Source organism: Erigeron canadensis, chromosome 7 (assembly GCF_010389155.1).
Source record: "Erigeron canadensis isolate Cc75 chromosome 7, C_canadensis_v1, whole genome shotgun sequence".
Lineage (NCBI taxonomy): Eukaryota > Viridiplantae > Streptophyta > Magnoliopsida > Asterales > Asteraceae > Erigeron > Erigeron canadensis.
In genome coordinates this window covers 34,054,872-34,078,117 of record NC_057767.1, presented here as the reverse complement: position 1 = coordinate 34,078,117, position 23,246 = coordinate 34,054,872, and the positions used below count along the sequence as shown (strand labels likewise).

General features: G+C 30.5%; 1 protein-coding gene across 1 annotated transcript; it reads left to right on the top strand.

Moving 5' to 3' along the window:
• Positions 1 to 21,660: 21,660 nt before the first annotated feature.
• LOC122607460 (ethylene-responsive transcription factor ERF098-like) lies at positions 21,661 to 22,535 on the top strand. The gene has a single exon (XM_043780436.1). It carries the CDS (start codon positions 21,896 to 21,898, stop codon positions 22,424 to 22,426), a length of 531 nt encoding a protein of 176 aa, XP_043636371.1. The 5' UTR covers positions 21,661 to 21,895; the 3' UTR covers positions 22,427 to 22,535.
• Positions 22,536 to 23,246: the final 711 nt, after the last annotated feature.

The window sequence follows — 23,246 nt, the reverse complement described above, 5'->3', positions numbered from 1 at the left end:
GTTTGACCAAGCCTATTCTGGCGAGGTTTGATCCGAGCTCATCCTTACGTTTTATTATATTCAATTCTTATCGGCTAGACGGCTACAAACTCATATTGATACAAACAGATCCCAGACTTGGCTTATCTGGAATAGTCGAATCGAATTGAACCAAGTAAATTTATGAAAAAATTTGGTTGAATTTGTTAAGTCCAGAATGTAAGCTTAAAGCCTTAAACCATGAAAATGAGTGTAATGATTGGGCCAGGCCTGCTTCTATTGTTGTTAGTACATGGGCTGAACAATAGTTTACTGGTAGATGGTCCGATAGGGCGAGTAACATATAATTTGGAATGTAAAATATTTTCCACATGATTAAAAACAACAATATTACGGTTACACTGACTTATGTATCAATGTATGAAGTCAAAACAAGTAATATAACAATATATTTATGGTCACCAATCTTCAATTGATTAATGCTTACACTTTAAACATAAAGAATAAGTTTTGGTTCTTTAGGGCCAATCTTGGAGTAAAAGTGAAGTAAGATCATGGAATTGGAATGAACATGGATTTCGTCGATTGCCAAAACCTGCTTTGGAGTTTGGGCCACAAGATGTAAGGTGTGCGGCATATGTCGTGAATAGTGAGCTTAAAGACCATGGATGGTTCTTAGTGACTCTATGTAGAGGCTCAAAGAATGGTGGTTGTTAGACATCTTTGGGAAGTTGTTTCATACCTTCAAATTTTAAATCAACGTATTGTAGATACTTTTGTCTGATTACCTTTTTCAGATCCTAAATCGTCTATGGTCTACATGTTGCCATCCATAGTGTGCGGCTTTAACCCTTTGTGTAAGCATTATATCCAGCTTCAGAGGAAGTTTACCATCGAGTTCCCAAGTCTAGGTCCAGGTTGCAACAAACGTGATGGATTTATGGAATGTGTGTTTTAGGCATCCTTTATTATGATTTGTGAGATATTTAACATTTTACTGTTCCAAGTTTATAATGTTTTTTACTTATAATATTTAGAATTTTATGTCAATATTTTTTATATTAGCTAATTTCTTTAATGATTAATCTCCTTAACTAAAGAACCTAATAATCCTCTTAACTATGATATGATGACATGTGGAAAAATCAGGTGAGAAGATTAGGAAAGAAAATTCGTGGATACCATATGTCACATTCTTATTGTATTAGGAGGATTATTAGGCTATTTGGTTAGAAAGATTTATCATTTTCCTTAAAAAAATCCACCAACTTTGAATACATTAGTAGTTTAGTACAACGTTAGTTCCCACATCTTTTGACTCTAGCATAAACCTAGCTAGTCGACATGAATTAAAGCATACTCAGTCATTAACAATATTTAATTAAATATGCCCACAAAACCACCTACGATCTAAGTTACGTCACGCAAAATACAAATCGATGACTATAAATGATGTCATCTTTGTGACATCGCCATCCTCTATTTCACTACCACATATCGCTATCAAGAAAAGGTACGGATTCTACTTTACTAATTAACGGTTGACCTACTCAATATATAGAGCTGTACCACACTAATTAATGAATCTATCACAACTGTGCATTACATATTTGTACAGTATACAGTAAATCTTATACATTATAGTAGATCCATCAATTTATGTGATACATTTATCATTTTTCATATATATATATATATATATACTTTGTGTTTGATTTAAGAGTAATGATTCTTTTTAAATATTAACTTAAAAATTTTCTTAAAACGGTATAAATGTGACATATGAATTCTATTTAACCTCATCCTTAATCTTAACTTTTGATTTTTCACATGTCACTATACTATGAATTAGGAGTATTTTTAGTTTTATGTATCAGGAAGGTTAATCATTACTCCATTTGAATCTTTCTTTGAGTTTCGAAAAATTACTTACTAAGACAGCCCAAGCTCTCTGTAACATCCGTGAATTTTGACCCGTTGATTTTAAGTGTAACTTAATGGATTATTGAAACTAATGATATTTTTAGGTCTATTTTGTGATTAAATGACTAACTTTATACTCGTTGGGTCGATTGACGGTGTGCTAGATGATATGTTACGGGTTATGAATTAACTAGTTTTATGTTGATGGGTCAATCCATGGGTAAAAACTAAGACCCAAGACTTAAGCAAGTCAACCCATTTTCCCCCACCCACCTTATCTCTTTCCCTTTCCCTCATTTTTCTTATCTCTCTCTCTCTACTTTACTCACAAGAACACCCACACACTCTTTTTCCTCTCTCTCTCTAGATTAATTCTTAGTTTATGGTAAGTCAAGCTTGGAAATTGCAAGAATAATAAACCTTATCATCATAATAACACCATATCAAAGATTTGGGCTCCAAGGTGCAAGAAAACATCTCATACAGGTCAAGATTCGGGTTTGAGTGCTAGGTGAAGATTTGGTAAGCTAAACTTGTTCCATAACCTTTATTTTATCTTGGTTTACTTGTTTCTAGTTGATGTCGAGTGGATTCGGGTCTTGAATCGAGTCGAAAAGCTTGCAAGTGTCATTTAGGGTTTTAGGAATTTAATTCAAGAATTTGAGTTTGATTTGAGTTATGGAATGGATTTGTAAAGTGGGTTATGTTTATTTATGTTAAGGTATGTTTAATTATGCTTCAAAATGAGTCTCGAAGCCTCCTAAATCGATTTCTAGGTCAAAAATTGAGTTTGGGTCGAGTTTGGTTCGTGTTTGGATGATCTGGAACTGAACTGGGCATAGGTGCGTTGCACCACCTCTTTGGTGCGTCGCACCAGGGTCTGAGTGAGTTTTCTGAACAAAAAATGTGTCGCACCACCCTTCTGGTGCGCCGCACCTGACCCCTGAACATCGCAAACTCACTTGTTTCTTAAAATAGTCGTATCTCTCAAACCGTAAGTCCAATCGAGACGTGTGACCTATCGTTGGATTCGTGAAAGAGTCTAGTTTCTTGTAATAACCCTCATTTGGGATGAAACCTCCCCCATTTCTAAAAAGGTCGAGTCTTTTGTGTCTAAGTCCTTACACGGGAGAAGTTACTAACGCTTTGGTACGTGGTGGCCGACTTAAACTTGGTTTAGACCTCACCTAGACGTTCTAACAACTTTATCAAGTTCCGGGAGTCGCTTAGAATTGTAATCCTTCTTGATAACCTAGCTAAGATTGTTTTCGTTATGTGTTAAGACGTGAATGAATCGTGTTGATAATCAAATATGATACTAATGATAGGTGGTGGACGTGAAGTGAACGCAAGATAACTTTAGTTGGTTTTAATTCGTATTAACCTCTCTTAGCCAATCAAGGTGAGTTCGTATCTCCCTACTCTATTGAGATTCGGGCTGAAAAGTGTACATTGTGTGTTTATTTGTTTGAATTAGTTGTTTGTTGATTGAATGATGATTGATGAATGAATTAATTGTTTTCTGTATGTTGGTATTGAGAAAGGTTATATTTAGGTTAGATGTACATACATGAAAGTCGGCTTCGCTTTCAAAAGGTTTGAGATGTGGAGGGTTAGCCGCTGGTATACCCTGTATACAAACATCGAGGACTCTTTGAAAGCAAGCCCTCTCAAGTGTATGTATGTATAGTTTGATCATATTGTTGGTTATTGGATGTTGGATTGATGGATTGTTGGGCTTGTATTGTGTTGGTTGCTTTGAGATGATTTGGTTGTCTGTTGAGACAAATGTGTTTATCCAGGTATAGACGTATACACTGGTGTTGGTCATCCGGGTTTATAGATGTATATTCGCCGATGTTTTTGAGATGCCACATTGGTCATGGTGATGACCTGTATGTATCGTTGCATAGATGGCATGATGGCCACACTTATCACTCGCATTTCGGTTTGGCGTACATATCATTTGCATCATGACATTGACATTGGCATTGACATTGCATTGGTTATTTTTATACGCTCATTATATTGTGATGCATTGATTGGATGACGTGTAAGTCTACTCGTATGCGATGACTGTTCTTGCTTTTATGACATGTGGTTATTGTCGGTGGCTCCTCTAGGACCACCACTACGAACTCACCAACCTCGTGTTGACTTGTAGAACACTTTTCAGGTAATCAGGTGGTTCAAGGATGTTATGCATGATCTGGTGTAGCTTTTGGATTCAGGCATGGACTTTATGGATCAAGAATTCATTCGCCCACTTTTGACTAATGCTTAGGATCGATAGCCATCTCTAGAATTCTCTTTTGTAAACTTTGATGGTCATTTGCTCCTTGTGCATTGTATGAATATTTGACTTGTTGTGGATTCACCGAATTCATTATTTTCATTTAGTTGCCTACGATAATCCCTCCTTGTGCTATATGATTTCCGTAATATTTCGAGCCCTAGCTCGGGGTGTTACACTCTCCCATTCCTGCCTTAATTTAATGCTCGTATTAACAAGAATTTTGTCATCGGTATTGTGAGAAAATTTTTCCAATAAGTTTAAAGTGTATTTAATTTCATCTCTTTCTTTTAAATATATACGGCATACTTTTTATTAGAGAAATACTTGAGTGACAAACTTTTTATTATGAAATAAATAGTTGTACATATTGTTTAAATTATTTTTACCTGAAAAGTATATTTATAAAAATAAATCTTTGAACCCATTGTGAAAACTAATTATATTATATATAGTTATAGTTATAAAATATTAATACTTTAATGACAATAATAGTTATATATTGCCTTAACAGACTAACAATAAAAGAAACGTAAACTTATACGTTGACTAGATTTTAGATCTGTGTTCAACACTGGACATGGGGTTTAAAATTTATTAATATTAGATCTTCATATATTTAATTCATAAATGCTTATAATTTTGAAGATATACGGCTCTAAGTATTATATATTGCAAGTTGTAGTACAATAATCATAGTTTCATCACTATCTTTATTAGCTAAGCCATATATAGATTTTTTTGAATCACTCAAGTATATGTATTTGACCATAATGCAGGTCTATAACACGAATAGATTTATTTTCAATCACATGTCCAATGATAATCACTCAAGTATATGTTTTTGAATCACTCAAGTATATGTATTTGACCATATATGATTGTTTTCATATTCTTTAATAACAATTAGGACTCTTGGGTTGAGTGATAACTGTAACTTTAAAAAAATATATATATAAATACTATTTGTAACTTTTAAAAAAAATAATTTAAAAATAATCTCAAGTTGATGGCTAGAAATAAATATAAATTAAAGATTCAGGGCTAACAAATGTAAATTATTGATGAAAAACAAAAAAAATATAAATTAATGAGACTTTTTTTACAAATTAATATAAATACTAATATAATAATAGATTTGGATAATGATTATTAAAGTTTTCAATTTATACGTAGTTAATCTAAATGATGACATAAGCGAGAGTCAATTTGATAAAATTGAACAATTTGATTGGTTAATAAGTCATTAGTTCAACTGTCTTATAATATATATTAAGATTAAGATAAGATTAAGATTAAGATTAGAGATATTTAAATTAAGAAACTTATTTATCATGTAAATACATATAGGAAAAAGTTAACGATTATATAATAACTCGGTATACATCTTATTATAAATAAATCATATATTTCATACACTAATGTAACCTATCTATCTATACTCTCTTATAAAGAGTATTGAATTTCTTAAATTCAACACTTTTTTTCTTCCCAAAATTAGGGGTGTTCATCGGTTCGGTTTTCGGTTATTTGGTCTATTTGGTTCGGGTTTTTCGGTTTTTTTTATTTTTGTTTTTTAAAACCAAAACCGAACCAAAACCTAATTCGAAATAGAAAAATCAAACTGAAAACCAAATTAGAATTCGGTTCGGTTTCGGTTTAAAACCGAAAAAACCAAATATGAGAAACACAAATTTACCATTTCTTTTTGTCTAAGTTGTGATTAACCAAAATAGGTTTATAATTTCAATTTTCACCAAAGTAGTAAATTTAAACCATATAGATAAACAAATAACATAAGTGAAACAACTAAACTTTTGTTTGTCATCATTATTAAAAATTATTCATCAAAATTGAATTTATCTAATTTCATAAAAAAGTTAATATGATAAACAAATAGATATATAAAGTAAAAAATACATTAATAATTGTCCATAAAAAAAAGATACGAATTAAATATTTTTAATAATACATAATAGTAATATAGGTTATTCTGATTTTTTGGTTTTACCAAATTCATTATCCTTTACCCATAACCAAACCAAAATCCGAATATATAATTCGGTTTTGGTTACAAACCAAACCCAAAACCAAATTCAAAAACGGTTTGGTTTTATTCGGTTTTTTAAACGGTTCGGTTTACAGTTTAACCGGGTAAAAACCAAACCGTGAACACCCTACCCAAAATACCCCTACTTAAACATAAATCCTTATATACCTTTCTTTCTCCATCCTCTCTAATCATTACACACTCTCATCGACCTTCTATCACCCTCCACCGTCTTCCTTTTATATTGGCATCACCTTCTAACCGCTGTAAAGCGCGGACACTATGCTCGTAACGCTAAATGAGAACATATTATTGAAGAATATTCAAGTAAGCGTCATAACATTGAAAGAAAGAAAAAATTCTCATTGTTTTATACTCTAATTAATTAACAAAGTGAGATTTAGTCTTTAAACTATTAAAAACTCTATGTTAAACATACACTATAACAAAAATGCCATTTATTTATACTTATTTATAAGAAGTGTAAAAAGATTTCTTAATTTGTTCACATTTAAAAATGTTTAAAAAGTATTCACAATTAAAAGTGTAAATAAATTAATTTAAAAAATCATAACTTTTTCACACTTATATATATTTGTGAGGAAAAAAATTTACACCTAAAAGTGTATCTTATCGTCGTTATAGAGAAACTAAAAGCCATCGTATGTGCCAACTCTTTTGCACAAAAGAATCGAAGAAAATCAAGTTAATTAATAACTTTACATTTGCTATTTAATATATTAATAGTTATAGATTCCATTATCTACCAAATTTCTATGTTTAATTTGTCATCCTGATAACGAATTAAGGACCACTAATCACATCATGATTCATGAGGTCATCTTGATGACATCGCCTAGTATAGATTTTCTGTTTACATTAGCCCTTTACATATAGTTTCTACGTTATTAGATTATTTTTCATAATTTCAAAAAAAAATAAATAAAGACCTTTTAACAATTTTAGCACTTTTTGTTTAGAGTTTGCAGTCTTCGGAATTGTTGGTATAAATTATTTCGATTCTTTAAAATTTATATTTTGTCATAAGAAAATTCAGGAATGATTCTAATATATGAAAAACTATTTTTTTTTTTATTCACAAGTATAATAGGGAATGATAATTAACTATAAGATTGTCATAAGTATTATTTTTTATTTATATTTATTAATCGATTTATTATACATGTATTTATTAGTTCTTATGTAACTTTATAAAAAAAATGAAACAATTCCATGTTACAATTGATTCAACCAATTAAATGATTATAATATAGATAATAGTTTTATATTCACATAAAAAGTATTAGAGGAATAAAGATAAATAGTTAGAAATATATGATGTCATCTATGAAGTATATTATTTTTTTTACTCGTAATAATATTTAGGATTTCATGATAAATATTTTGTTACACTGGCTATTTATAAAAATTCCTTCATTGAAGGATTAGTATGAGCATCTTGCCGTGAGGGCTTAGCTTATGAAGATTTACATTATTCAAGTCTTAACAAACATCAAGTTTTACAACTAACTCATCGTTGTGCTTATAAGCGGACATGTTGAAGGGTTTTCTCGAATCGTGGAGTTAGGCATACCAGAGCAGGCTCTTTGCGTCTAGAATAGTAACGAGATTATATGTACCTTTAGTCATTAGGACACCGCATATGAAATCCTCAATGTTACTTTAATTGGTCGTTAAAAGGAACTAATAATACATTAGTACAACGGTAGTTCCCACATCTTTTGACTGTAACATAAATTGACCTAGCTAGTCGAATTGAATCAAAGCATATCAAGTCAATAACATTATTTTTAAATAATTATGCCCACTAAACTACCTACGATCTATGTTATGTCACGCTAATTACAAAACGATGACTACTAATCATCTCTATTAATGATGTCATCCTTGTTGCATCACAAATTCACCATCTTTATCTTATATTTTGCAACCACGTATCGCTCTCAAGAAAAGGTATGCATACTAATTTACTAATTAATGGTTGACCCACTTAATATATTTATCTATATCTATAAACCCTTATAAAATATATTAAAATTTTATTTAAGTTAATTTAAGCACTTTTTTCAATATCCTCATATTGTCCCTAATTCACACTTTACTTCTAATTCTATATTTTTAAACACAATCAGACAAACACCCTACCATGATCTAACACACAGTAACTTCTTTCTCTCCTTTCTATTTACACACACGCATATCAATTTTTTCCACTGTTTTGTATTATCATCACCGTTTAACCGTCACAACGCGCGGGCACCAACCCTCATATATATACTCTCCATTTATACTATATTCTTAAGTTTTTTTAAAATAAAATAAATAAATGAATGATTATAAAATAAGTTTAGTTTTTGAGTTCTATCTAAGGAAGGAAAAGAAATGAATTAATAAGTTTTAAAATGATTTTTTAGTTGTTTTTAGACTAAAAATTTAATTTCATTTTTAAAATGATTTGAAAAGATTTTATCTATACTATTCTCATTATATCTATTTCTTTTCTTCTAAAATATAATTAAAGAACATATGGTTAGTTTATTATTAACAAGAATTTGGTTACACGCATGTTATTGCGAGAAATTTTTATCAATACTAAAAGGAATTTACATTAATAATAATTGTTGTATTAAGGAAATAATGATCGAAATGATATATAACGTGTATGGTATCTGCGCAATGCAGCGGCGGTAGTGGGCACGACGATCTAGTATTGTCGGTGACGGTATCATGTTTAGTGGTGGTGGTGTCAAGTCTTAAATGATGTAGGTTGATGTAAAGGTAATAATGGAATATTTAAAAAGATAATGGCTTGAAGTGTTAATTATTAAAATAAATGTCAAGGACAATTCTGGTAATTCAAAGATAGAAGTTATTAAAAATAAAAAGGTCATTTTGCTTTATAAAGGAATAGAGATAAAGATTAGTGTGCTAACAACATTACTTATAACATTAGAATCATAAAAGACGTTATTCTAATTTTACATGATTTAATAAACAATACATCTACTTAAAAGACGTTATTCTAATAACTTATTGATTAATTATCGATTTACCGTTCTTAATTTCTTTAAATTAGTTTTTTCTTTCTAATTTTAACTTTTACTATTATAATTCTAATTTAGAAAATAAGGGTACACAAAAACTTTATTTACATCTTTTATCAATATATAATAGATAATTTTAATTATTAGTGATTAAGAATTTTGAAAAAGTATCTCATATTTTTATGCATCAAACAAAGTTTATGAGATTTAGTTCATAAAAATCATAACTGCAACTTGTTTTCAATTTTCAATTATAATATGACTGATCAACTAAATCTTAAAGCAACTTGCTTTCAAATTTCAATTATTTACTGAGTAATTAAGAACATCTCTAATAATAGAAAGCTATTAATAGTATTTTGTTCATCATATCATTAATTAAATAATATATTTTTCAAAACCTCTTTCCCTTCGCTTTATACTTTACGATACTTTGAGAGTGATGAATTTATTTTTTTTAATAGGTTGAGACTTTCTGGGAAAAAAAAATCTTTCATCATAATGATAAAAAGCTTTTCAATATTTTTTTTTTTATTAAAAAAAAGGTAATTCATCAACTTATCATTATGAATCGATGCTCTAACAATACTTTAATGCCAAGGTATTACAATATCCCAATTTCATAAACAATTGAAAACTATATGGTGATGTATCAATTTTACCGGTGATGTATCAATTTTACCTTTTACTTACACTAATATTATCATGAAAAAATGAAGTTCTATTTTGATTAATATATATGTTCGTCGCCTGATAAAAAACGCGAGTGAAAGTATGCTAATAATCCTCTCCTTATTCCTTAAATGTATTGTGTTTTTCCACGTGGCTTATATGGGATTGTATCAAAAGCATAGCGGAGAAAAAATTGGTGACTCGGGCTCCATTTGATGAAGGTTTTTCTCATGTCTTGGGTAACCGTAATTGGCATGAGTTTTTTGATCACTTTTGCAATTCTCGCAGTTCAAGTCACGAGATATGTCCAGGTTGGGTACTAGTTTGGGCCTAGCTAGATAGCGTGAATGTAATTGTAATTGTATTTCTTTCTTGTACTTGGGCTTCTAATACTTTGCTATAAGTCATTTATATTTTAATATATATCTCTACTATTTTATAAAAACTATCACACTTTCTCTCTCCTAACACTTTTCAACACTCACTCATAAAATTGTCCCCATATGAAATGACCATTTTACCTTTAATGAATTAATTAATTCTTTTTTTTTATTCATTAATTGAAAATATCTATAATACCATTAATGAAATAATTTACAACATAAACACATCAACTTCTAAAATAACTACACTACCTTTTTTACATTAATTATTTTACAATAATAACCACATCGTCATCACCTGTCACGCCACCACCACACCGCCGTTACCACCACCGTCGCCGCATTGAACGGGTAAAATGCTAGTGTATATATATATATATATGCCGTTCTAAAAAAAACGTGAGTGAAAATATGCTAATATAATACTTAATAATTTCTTAAATATTAGTGATATATACCAGTAATACTCTCGTGACATTTTGTGACAATCTTCGTCACTACTGAATTTATGAGCCAATTACTATTTAAAGACTTATACATTATAATATATATATTAAAAACAAAGTTTCGAAAAACGTGTAAAAAATAGTATATTTTTAATTTTTTAATTTTCACCACATAAGTTTCAATCTTTACATTTTTAGCACTAAATTATATTACTTTTTAGTAAATTTTTTGTTTTATTTATTTTCACCACAAAACTTTCAATCTTTACACTTTTAGCACTAAACTATAATTATTTTTTAGTAGTAGTATACTTTTTATTCTTTTTACTTTCACCACAGAAGTTTCAATCTTTACACTTTTAGCACTAAACTATAATACTTTTTATTCTTTTTATTTTCAACACAAAACTTTCAATCTTTACACTTTTAGCACTAAACTATAATATTTTTTAGTAAACTTTGTATTCTTTTTATTTTCACCACAATATTTTAACTCTTTACACTTTTAGCACTAAACTTTCATAGTTTTTAATTTTCTTTTATTTTAAAGTACGGGAAAACGTGTATAGAATAATATACTTTTTATTTTATTTTTTATTTTCACCACAATAGTTTCACTCTTTACACTTTTAGAACAAAACTTTTATAATCGTTAGTAAACTTTTTAATATTTTTATTTTCACCACAATATTTTAACTTTTAACACTAAATTTTTCTACTTTTTGATAATCTTTTATTTTAACTACAACATTTTAACCTCTTACACTTTTGCAGCAAACTTTTTTAACACATATATTAAAAAAAATGTACGGGGAAACTTGTAATGAATAATAAACTTTCTATCCATTTTATTTTCACCACAACATTTTAATCCTTTATACTTTTAGCACTAAATTATTATACTTTTTGATTTTCTTTTATTTACACCACAACATGTAAGTCTCTTACACTTTTAACACTAAATTTTTACGCGAATGACTTTCACACAAAACTTTTAAAGTTCATTTTTTAACTGACAAATGTCAGTTTTTAATAATTTGAATAATACATGTTTTTTTTTAAAGTTTATGAAACATTATCTCTTGAATAATATTTTTATTAAATCGTTAACAAATATAATGTCTCCCGGGGCAACGCCCGGGTGACATATCTCGTTTGATATTAAAAACTCATATCGAATGTTATAATAAAAGTATAAATGTTTTATATACTTAATAACAGATCATATAGCAAAAATAAAATAAGATAAATTAAGACATTTATTTAGTTATGTGTACCTTATCTTCTCTATAGAGAAATTAAAAGTCAGCTTATTTTTTGCCGAGACATATGACTTTTGTCACAAATAAATTGAAGAAAATTAAGTTAATAACATTATTTAATATAATTAATTAACCCACTATCCACAAAGATCCATGTTTAATTTGTCATCTTGATTATGAATTAAGGACCACTAATCACATCATGATCTAGGACGTCATCTCGATGACATCGCCTTTTATATATATTCTACAGGTTTGGCCCCTCTATAATATAGTTCTACTATATTGAAAGAAAATCTTCCGTTCAAAAACAGAAAGGTTTTCACAAATTTACCACTTTCGCAAAATTATAAGTACCCAAATTAAGAAAACACGTGACTCGCTACCCAATATTCAAAATCGCTAGAGAAACCTTGAGAGAGGTTTTACTATTGATTTTTTTTAAGTTAGGATTTTTAAAAGTTATTTTTTTATTTTAATATTTATTATTTAGGTAGCGAGTCAGTAGTTAGTGTTCGAGCTCGAACCAATTCTACATAACAAGAACAATCTCTCTATATATAAAAGGTTATTAGAAAGCGCTCATGTGGCGCTCTTTGGGCCCGTCACGTCAGTTTTTTCTTACGTGGCATCATGAGAACGATTCAGGTGACAAGTCATCAGCAACGTATGAAACTTATCTGATGATGTGGAGTGTCCACTTAAGCATGTATGTAACCCACTAAATCATCTTTTAATAAAAAAAAGCTAGAGGCGGGCATTGAACTCATGACCTCTAAGTATGCCATCACATTTGCCAATTGAACCACAATGACCTTTGTTTTAAATTTAGAAAATCACATTACTTAAATGCTGATGATATTAATTACCAATCAATTGTTATTCTAGAAAGGAAATAAATAGATTTATGTTTCTTTATTATTATTATTATTATTATTATAACAACGATATTATGATTATTGTTGTTAAATATATTATGACAGATTAAAATATTATTGTTATTAAGATTATTATCAATTGATAGTCGTGTTATCAATGTGTTTAAAGTTTAAACTTTATTAGCTTCTTAACTCATCTGTTTTTTAATTAAAGTATATATTTAAAATTTCTAATAAGTTATTGATCGTGGACTACATGAATCATGGTCAGTTGGTCACCCAATAATGTTTATCTACTGTTATTAATATTAATGTGATAAATACAATTGTTATTTGTGAAATTCACTTTTTGTTGTGATCATGATCGATATTCCACCAAAATTCTACAATAATATCACTATACTCTAAGTAATAATATAGAAATATTTTCAAACTAGATAAATTGAAAATCATTAGATTTAAGGTTGCATATATACATATACAACATACTTTACCCCCCCCCCCCCAAAATATATATATATATATATATTTTTTCTTACGATTAATCGCCGACTTAAGGTAAAAGTTCTATTTGCCATTAATTTATGTCATTTAAGAATGTCGTTCTTTATCTATGTTATTTGAATTGTTATGGGATCCAGATTACTTGAACATCACTACTTCTCTTGTTGTTGATGTGTTCTCATATCCTTAAGATTATGGTTTTATGAGTTGTACATATAGAAAATGAAAGATGATGATGATGAAATGCGGGTATGGGTATGGATTCGAAAAGAAAAAAAAAAAGAATGAAGACTGAATGATCACAACTAAACACCAATCTTTTCATTACTTTTCTTCTTTCACTCCTATCTAGATATTTTATTTGTTTGATCTTCCTTAATACTTTAGCATCATATGTCATCAAATATTTCCTGTATTTGATTTATACATAAACTATTATTTACAATTTTTTTAATATATAATATTTGAAAGTAGAGATATCGGTAGATGACGATCGTCAGATTTCAGGCTAATTTAATGGCTTTTTGTGATGATTGGAGGTAATCAGCTTTTTTTTATGATTCATTGTTATCTTAAGGTAATATTTTTGTTATTTTTATTTTTATTAGTATTCTTATTATTGTATCTTGGTTTTATTGTTATCATACTATTATCAAAAAATTTCAAATCAATGGGTTTAGAGATCAATACTATTATTATATTATGATTTTTTAATTATGATTTTAATATTTGTTATTAGAATTATTGTCAAGAATATTCATATGGAAAATGACTAATCCTCCTAACAAAATAGCCTAAAAATCTTCCTAACACTCTAAGAGGAATGACATGTGGTATCTACTAATTCTTTTTCTTAATTTTGCCCCTTAATTTTTCCACATGACATAATCCAAAAGTTAGGAGGATTTTTCGGCTATTTTATTAGGAGGATTAATCATGCATTTCCCTATTCATATCATTAAGTTTATAAACTTGAAATTCATTGATTTAGTTTCATAAAAATCTTACTTGCTTGATCACTCATAGTTTGCACATATCACTACAAACTGTGATACTAGAAACATTGAAAATCTGCACTAGGTCTAGAAGTATTATCACTCACAATTATGTGTGTTTACATTCTTTCTTTTATAATCTGCTAAGACTGTATTTCCAAGACAACAAGATGTGTTAGTAATTGTCAAGAGGTATAACAACGTTCAATGAAAGCCAATGAAAATATAGATGGTGAGAATATATATAGTAGCTTGTGCCGGTGGCCACTTTTGTGAACAATGTTGGCTATACGAATGGTTTTCCAAGAAGTTATGTCTTTGATTGTCAATCGATAATTCGCTTCCATATGATTTTGAAGTTCAAATTTAGAATGACAGTATGGTTCCGTAACTGGTGGATTACCTGAAATACATTTATGATATTTGGAAAAGAAAAAACCTGTTACATATATTTATTTATTTTTTTGGATATTCGACTAATATACAATTCATGTGGTGAATTTAAAATTGTTTACCTATCTACAAGCATAAACTTCTATTTATACAATCATAAACTTTTCTTTACATAACCATAAGCTTACTTTTCTTTATACAAATGGCTGAAAGAGTTTTAGGAGGTATTTTGCTTAGACGTTATCAAGGATTAAAAAGGTAAATATGGAATCTGAAGGATTAGAAATGTGCTCAATTTATGTTTATACCGCATGTATACTGACAGTCAAACCAGAGAGTGATGGATGAATTAATCCTATAAACTTTATACCATGATTCTTGAAATCTTGTAAAATATTTGGTTGTTATTATTTAATATCTGATGAGTACTGATAAACTATTGTACATATGATAAAACCAGTGAAAACGTTAGTCGTGTAGTCTCATGGCGTGGTATTACACAATTTTGGTTCACCTAACGGCATCCATTAATTGCAAAAATGAAAAAAGAAAACAATAAAGAAGTGAGAAGAGATTACTTATAGGGGGATATTATAAGTAGATATTCATTTTACCAGTATTCATAATATGTTTTTTTTATATATATAAATAATTAGATTTTCAATTAATGAAATTTATTTTTGGTAAAATTATTTTTATTGCATTTCATTTATGATGGATTATATTAGAAAACAGAATAACCTGGTGCAATGCACGGGTATCACCTAGTTACAAATAATAAATGTGAATATTAACGACTGATTTATGAATGACGGGATAAGATTAGCTTATCGGTACTACTACTCATAAAAATAACATAATAACAAATTATGTTATTGTAATACATGTGATCATATGTAACAGAGAAGGAGACAAGCTAGATTGGGTAATATAATGTAAGTAAGCAAGTATACATAAGCTCCCTCGTCACCACATGACATATGTACATAATCAAATCGATTCCTCGGTTTATACTACTTTAATCATTTTAATTAAGTAATCCCATGTCTACATTTGCATCTTGCTAATATTAAAAGTTAGATTCCTAGCTAATCGTCATAAATAATGACGTCATCATCATGATATCAGATTTGAATTGTAACTTAGCCCAATATCGAAGTCAAGCTAGTTTATGACGAACTTCGTTATCAGTCTCCCTCACTAAAACTATATATATATGATGGGAAGTCATATTAGTACCATAATAGTTGATTTATTTATCACACATATGGTTTATCGATTTGTACAGTTTGTTATAGAAATTGTATTGTGTAGTAAAAAATCAATCTTTGAGGTACCAATATTACTTCCCATATATTATAGAGTCAATTACACGGATGGTATCCAAAATATATCTCAAATTACTCTTTTGATACAAACTTTTGAATTTTTACTCGGACCATACCTAAACTTGTATTTTTCCACAATAATCATACCCCAAATTCCACTTTTCCACTCTGACCATACCTATTACTAACGACAGTCTATTTGGCCGTTAAGTCAAGCCACGTGCCGTGCACGTGAGGTATCAAACACGTAATTTCATATATACATCAGGTATCATCCGTGTAATTTATCGTAAAAATAATTATTAAGAATTTTAAAGTTTTCTTTATATTAATTTTTTTTTCCATTTATTAACTTAGGTAGATATATTTATTATGAAGAAATTTTTTTTTCCATTTTTTAATGAAATTTTTTTTTTGTCTTTTTAGAACGACATTCTATCATACGTGTACTCCTAAAGTACACACATGATTGGGATGAAACTTAATACTCTCAAAAAACCTCCTACAGTTTTCATTATTATTATTATTTTGATACAATCATGCATATAAAGTTTTTTATTATCAATTTGTTGTTATTACTATTATTATTATTATTATTATTATTATTATTATTATTATTATTATTATTATTATTATTATATTGATGAAACAAGGCGAGAATAATGAGGATGTTTTTCATTTTTTGTTTTTGTTTTTTCATATTTACAACCTATTTGTATCATCTTTTGTTTTTATTTTTTTCATGTTCACAACTTATTTGTATCTTTTTAATGAAAATTTATTCAAAAATATAAAAAGAAGATACAATTTTCCCATACGAAATATCATAGCTACCCAACTTAATAAATGTATATAAATAAAACTTTAAAGTTCTTAACGATTAGTTTTAAAATAAATTACACGGATGATACCTGAAGTATACATGAAATTACGTGTTTGATATCTCACGTGCACGACACGTGGCTTGACTTAACGACCAAATAGACGGCCGTTAGTGATAGGTATGGTCCAGCTGAAAAAGTGAAACTTTGGGTATGATCAGTATGGAAAAGTACAAGTTTAGGTATGGTCCGAATGAAAATTCAAAAGTTTGTATTAAAAGAGTAATTTGGGGTATACTTAGGTACCATCCATGTAATTTACTCTATATTATATAATAATATGTTTATAGAAATTAAATTATTTACCCTTCTAATTATTTTATTTTTCAAAAATCTTTTTAATACCAAAATTTTTAGATATTTTTAATTTTTCTATTTTCTTTTATCAAATTTTTATATCTTTTTTATCTTCTGAAGAGGCATCATATTAGGATTATGATTAGAAGGATGAATTAAGATGATACATGTCTGTTAATTTTCTTTGTGTATTAAATGTGATAAAAGAAAGTTTATATGCTATATCTTTGTGAAAGGCGTTTGCTAGCGTATTTGAAGTTCTTTTTTAATGGTTAATGAATATATTAATATATTTACCGCATGTAACAACTCTTTAGATCATTTTTGTGCAAAGCAGTGGCGGAACTTGAATTTTTTGTTGGAGGGGCGAAAATAATTTGATATTTGTGTGTTACGCATATCATATTTTAAACATTTGATATATTTAATTTATGGATATGTTTATTATTGCTTTTAGCTTTATATTTATATACATAATAAAATTATATAGCTAGTCAGTATACTTTTTATCTATATATATATACTCAGTTTTGTGATCCATCATCACATGTATAGTGGTTAGTATAATTTTTTTTTAATTTTAATGAACGAGTTAAAAAGGTAAAATAACAGTATTAGGAAAACTATTACTAGTACTTATTATTACTATTACTTAAATATAGATAAAAATAAAAGAGGAGGTAAAGATGTATGCACATGATTTGAACCTCCGCCAAAATGAGTGAGAATACACTATCACATGCCTTTGACCAACCGAACAACCAGCATACTTGTTTGCTGTAAGTCCCTTTGCCACCGGATCTAACAAGATTAAGTATCTAATTTATAAGCGCGGAAAATCTTATACAAAAGCAATCAACAACAATATATCAACATGAACACGAATAAACTGGAACCGTATATTACTTCAGTAAATGCAATTACAAGTAAATACCAAGTTCCTAAATGCAAGAATATGAAAGAAATCGAAAGCTAGAAGACTAACCTTAAACATAAGATTAATCTCTATTTATACTAAACATAATGGACTTAAACGGACCTATAACTAGATGGGCCTTAGCCTTGACTTGACCTTGACCTCGACCTGGTCAAAGGTCGAGCTCGACCTGGTCAAAGGTCGAGCTCGACTTGGTCAACAGTCAAGGTTGACTTTATTATACGCGAAAACTTAACGTTTATTACAAGTACATATTCAATATACTCAAGACAAACTTCTATAATGATGTTGTCACCCGAAAATGCACCAACATTTGCAATGTTTCTACATCTTGTATATAAACCGCTAGTTTCTGTACATTTTGGGAGGGCAAGGCTCCCTCCCTGCCCCAACTAAGTTCCGCCCTTGGTGCAAAGCACCATTTTAGGTGTTTTTGAACATCCCAAATCAAAATTAATCATCTTTTACATCTTAAGACAGACATACCACTTTAACCCTTTTATCTTTAATTTACATCATCCACAATTCCACATTGCTTATTCAAGTATAGTAGAGAAAACAATGGTTACCGTACCAACCATTGGACGGAATATAAGGATGACAATGTGTTGGGTTTAGGTAATCATGGGCTCTAAATCGGTTATCAAGCTGTTACCAAACCTAAAGGGTCTCTTTCATCAAAACTCATCGGGTGTTTAAGTTCTCTCGCATAATACATATATTCCCGTGTAGTTCTATGTTATACTTATAGCATTATATACGTCTATGTACATGTATTGTACATAGATATATTTATATGTGTATGTATTTTATATAATAAATACATATAGGTAACCGCAGGGGATTTTAGGGGGGGGGGGGGGGGGCAAGGGGGCTAATGCCCCCTTTAAAATTTAAATTTTGTTACATATTTTTAAATTTTTCGTGGATTTTAAAAATTTTCCTATAGGTTTTTAACATTTTTCCCCTCTTAGATTTACATTTCATGAATTTTTTTATTTTGCCCTTCGAAATTTTTCTAATACCGCCTCTGGATAACCGTGTTAGTTATCAGTTAACTAGACTAGCTTGACTTAGTTCCAAATCTAGTTCCAAACTCATGAAAGTTTTTATCGTAAATCCCAAAATCCAAATAAATGTAATGATCATCCCTGACCCAGCTAAACAAAATCAGGTATGGGGATTTAAGATGGGTTTGGTTTTGTTGTCATTGAACATGTAGACTAGAGTTGCCAATGGGTTCAGGTGGGTAGACTGGTTAGCGGGTCGAAAATCTTTGCCTCTAACCCGACCAACTAAAAGTTTCAAGTCAAAACCTTCAACCCTGACTCACAACTTGTCAACTCGAAACCAGTCTACAAACCTGGAAAATATCGGGTTGGTGGATTGTCGGGTCAAGTTTTGGGTTGGCGGTTCATATGGGTTGGTGGGTTAATGGGTTGATTTCAGGTCAAACTGGTCATATGGAATGTAGGTTGGTGGGTTAGAAGGTCAATTTCATGTCAAAAGGGTCATAGGTTGGCGGGTTGACGAGTCAACTGTGTTGCTGGGTCGACCTGTTAAAATAACTTATATAAACATAAAATATTTTAGGTTGTGGAGTCGACCTGTTAACCCAAAGGGTCAACCTGAACACAACAAAAAATCAGGTTAGTGGGTTGGTCGGTTGAAGTTCGGAAATTCACAACCCTAACTCATTTTTTTCGGGTCAACTTCAAGTCCGCATTCGAGTTGGGTCGAGTATTGACACTCCTAATGCAGACGCCTAACAACATGCATCGCTAGATCCAAAATCGGTTTGACCCTATGTCATCTGAATTTCATACTACATATTTCACTCTTATACATGTGGTTGCATTTTCTAAAGGAAAATGATATAGTTGTTTAAAAAAAGATTTTTAACTTTTATTAGCAAAGTAATCATAACATTTGGCATGAAGATATGTTTACTCAATAGAAGTTTCAAGTTCCAGTGCTATGTTAAACATATTTGAAGATGATTACATGTATATAATTAATTTTCACCTATGGTGAGTAGCGTTGTAAAACTCGGCCAACTCGGTCGAAAACACAAAATCGAGATCGGGGGTTAAACGGGTCGAGTTAGCCAGAATTGTGTAAAAACTCGGTCAACGACATGATTGCGTGCAAGACTCGGTCTTGCCTGGATCGGTTAGAAATCGGGTAGATCGTGTCAAAACTTGGGTCAACTTTGGTCAAAAATATTTATTTGTTTATTATAAAAAAAACTCCTAAATTTGTTTAACTTTATATTTCTATTAAATGAAGTTTGAATTTTGAAGTTTTATGTTAAAGTTTCTAAAAAACTATGTTTTAAGTTTGAAGTTTATTGCAAATAATTTCAAATCATAAATTTTCTATATAAAAACTTGATCCAGGTTCTCCTCGATATCGATCCGAGTTTTTAAAAACTCGTGACTAGGGATGTGCAAATGACCCGACCCGCGACCCGCGAATGCATGAAAATTGGAACCGTGACTCGGCCCGTGAAGGTACGGGTCGGGTTCAGGCGGGTCGCGGGCGGTTCACGGGTTTCCTTCACTTTTTTTCGGTTTTTGCCTTCACCCGGCCTGGCCCGGCCCGACCCGCGTGACCGGTGACCCGCGAATGCAACAAAAGCGTGACCCGTGACCCGGCCCGTTGGGGCTTCGGGCGGGTCGGTCCGGGCCGGTTCCGGGTCGGTTTCGGGTCGGGTGCGGGTCAACGGTTTATTTGCTCATCCCTACTCGTGACTCCCTTCCTCGCCGATCCAATCCCGAGTCACGAGTTCCTCAACCTTGATGGTGAGTGTGAATGAGTTTTCACCTCTAAATTTTTAGGAGATGAGAGTTCTCATTGAGAGATTTATATTTAACATTCATTCTGTGAACATGCTCTCTTACACATACCGGGTTAAAATCATGTATGCTAACTTTTTTGACATTTGCTCATAATACACACCTTTCAAGCTAGATTAAAACATTAGAAAGACTTTTAAAAAACTTATTGGAAGAATTGATGTAGAAACATAATTATTTAAGGTCCAAGCAGGTAATTGAGTTCATAGCACATAAAAACATATTTATCCTTTTGTAAAGACTTTAATCTATGTAAACAAGTTTTTTTGCAAAACTTATTACTGAATTATTATCAAAATATAGTTGAAAGGACTAAAGTGTAACTCCAAAAATTCCTGGCCCATTACTTCTTTATAATTGGTCTGAATAAACCATTGAATCCGGTCCTTCTCTCTCTCTCTCAATATATATACTTAAAGAAATAAACATATATACTATGTTTGTCTGTTTTTATATAAAATTCTCTTATATATATAGCTAGATACTTAAAGACCATTATATTTCTGTGAGAAAAACACCAAACCGTTTTTTCCAAAAGTCGAATAACCACGTTCTGATTTTCCCATTTCTTTAGATATCAAAACCACTTTTCATTATATATTGTCTATACTTCTTGAACCTCTATATTTCCACCAAATCAAGCCCCTACTAGATTCTACACAAAATTTGGACCACCAAATTGCTTTCCAAATTCCATTTTCAGGTATAGCTTAGCTAGCCTTTTCTAAATTTTCATTGTTTTTTCAAATCAATGAAACCTTTACGTTCAACTATAAATGCGACAACAACAACAACTTCTTCTTTAATATCTTATAGACCAACAAAACAGACTACAAGAGTAGTAGTACTAATGGACCAACAAGGCCGAGGCGGGTCTTCCAAAAACCGCCCGAAAGACAATAGTAGTAGTAGTGGAAGTGATCAGGAGGTGAGATACCGTGGTGTTAGACGTCGTCCGTGGGGAAAATATGCCGCCGAGATACGCGACCCTAATAAACAAGGTGCCAGGGTTTGGCTTGGCACATTTGCTACAGCTGAAGAGGCGGCCCGAGCCTATGATCGGGCCGCCTTTGATATGAGAGGTCATATGGCAGTTCTGAACTTTCCTGCTGAGTACCCTCCTACCTTTTCGGCTGCTGCTTATATTAATGCTGCGAGTATGGCTTCCGCTGCCTCGTCGTCGACAATGGCTACTCGAGAAGTATTCGAGTTTGAATGCTTGGATGATCAGTACTTAGAGGATCTTCTTGATGATAACTATAACAAAACCAATAAGAAATGAACTACTATTATAAATTAAACAATGTAAGGTTTTTACATTATTACCGTATACGAGATAACATATATAGCACATATAGTTTCTTAATTAATAAAAATAAGTTTTGCATGAATATTGTTGAGTTAATTTCTTGCAAACATATTTGGAACTTGGAAATGTTCTAATTAATGGTTTTTAAATAATTAACACTGCATGTGAGATATATTTGTAGAATAAATGTGGCTCCTTTTCTGATTGAAGAAGTCAAGCAATAATGATGAATCATCAATGGTGTGTATTTGTGTGGTTTGTACTTTCGTGTTTGACTTATATAAGGTCAACACTCGAGGTTAAGTTAATGGATACGATATTTGACTTTTTTCAAGGGTCTACAAAGAATTGACTTATTATTACTTAATTCTTGTTCTTGGTCAATGACGTTGATATATTTTCTATATACCCAAGGTCAATTTCAAGAAGCTAGGTGACATTTAAAACTTATTTGTTTGACCTTTAAGCGGATGTCCATCACTTTAGTACAAAAATTTCGTAATCGGCACTAGCCCTTATTAGGCTCATGAAAAGCTTGCGTTTAAGCAAATAACTCATTCTTAATTAGTTGATTGTTAATTTTAGCATGAGTATGGTATGAATATGATTAATTATTGTCGTAGCTAGTCATGATTTTCCCTACCACGTTGATCTACATAATAATCAGTTTACAATGAAACACGTACTTGATCATATTAATTTCTAGCTTTCAACTTACTAGATCATTATTGCTCTAAGCTATTATATAAGGTAAGGGATCATACTGCATCATATCAAATCCCCTGTTTTAATG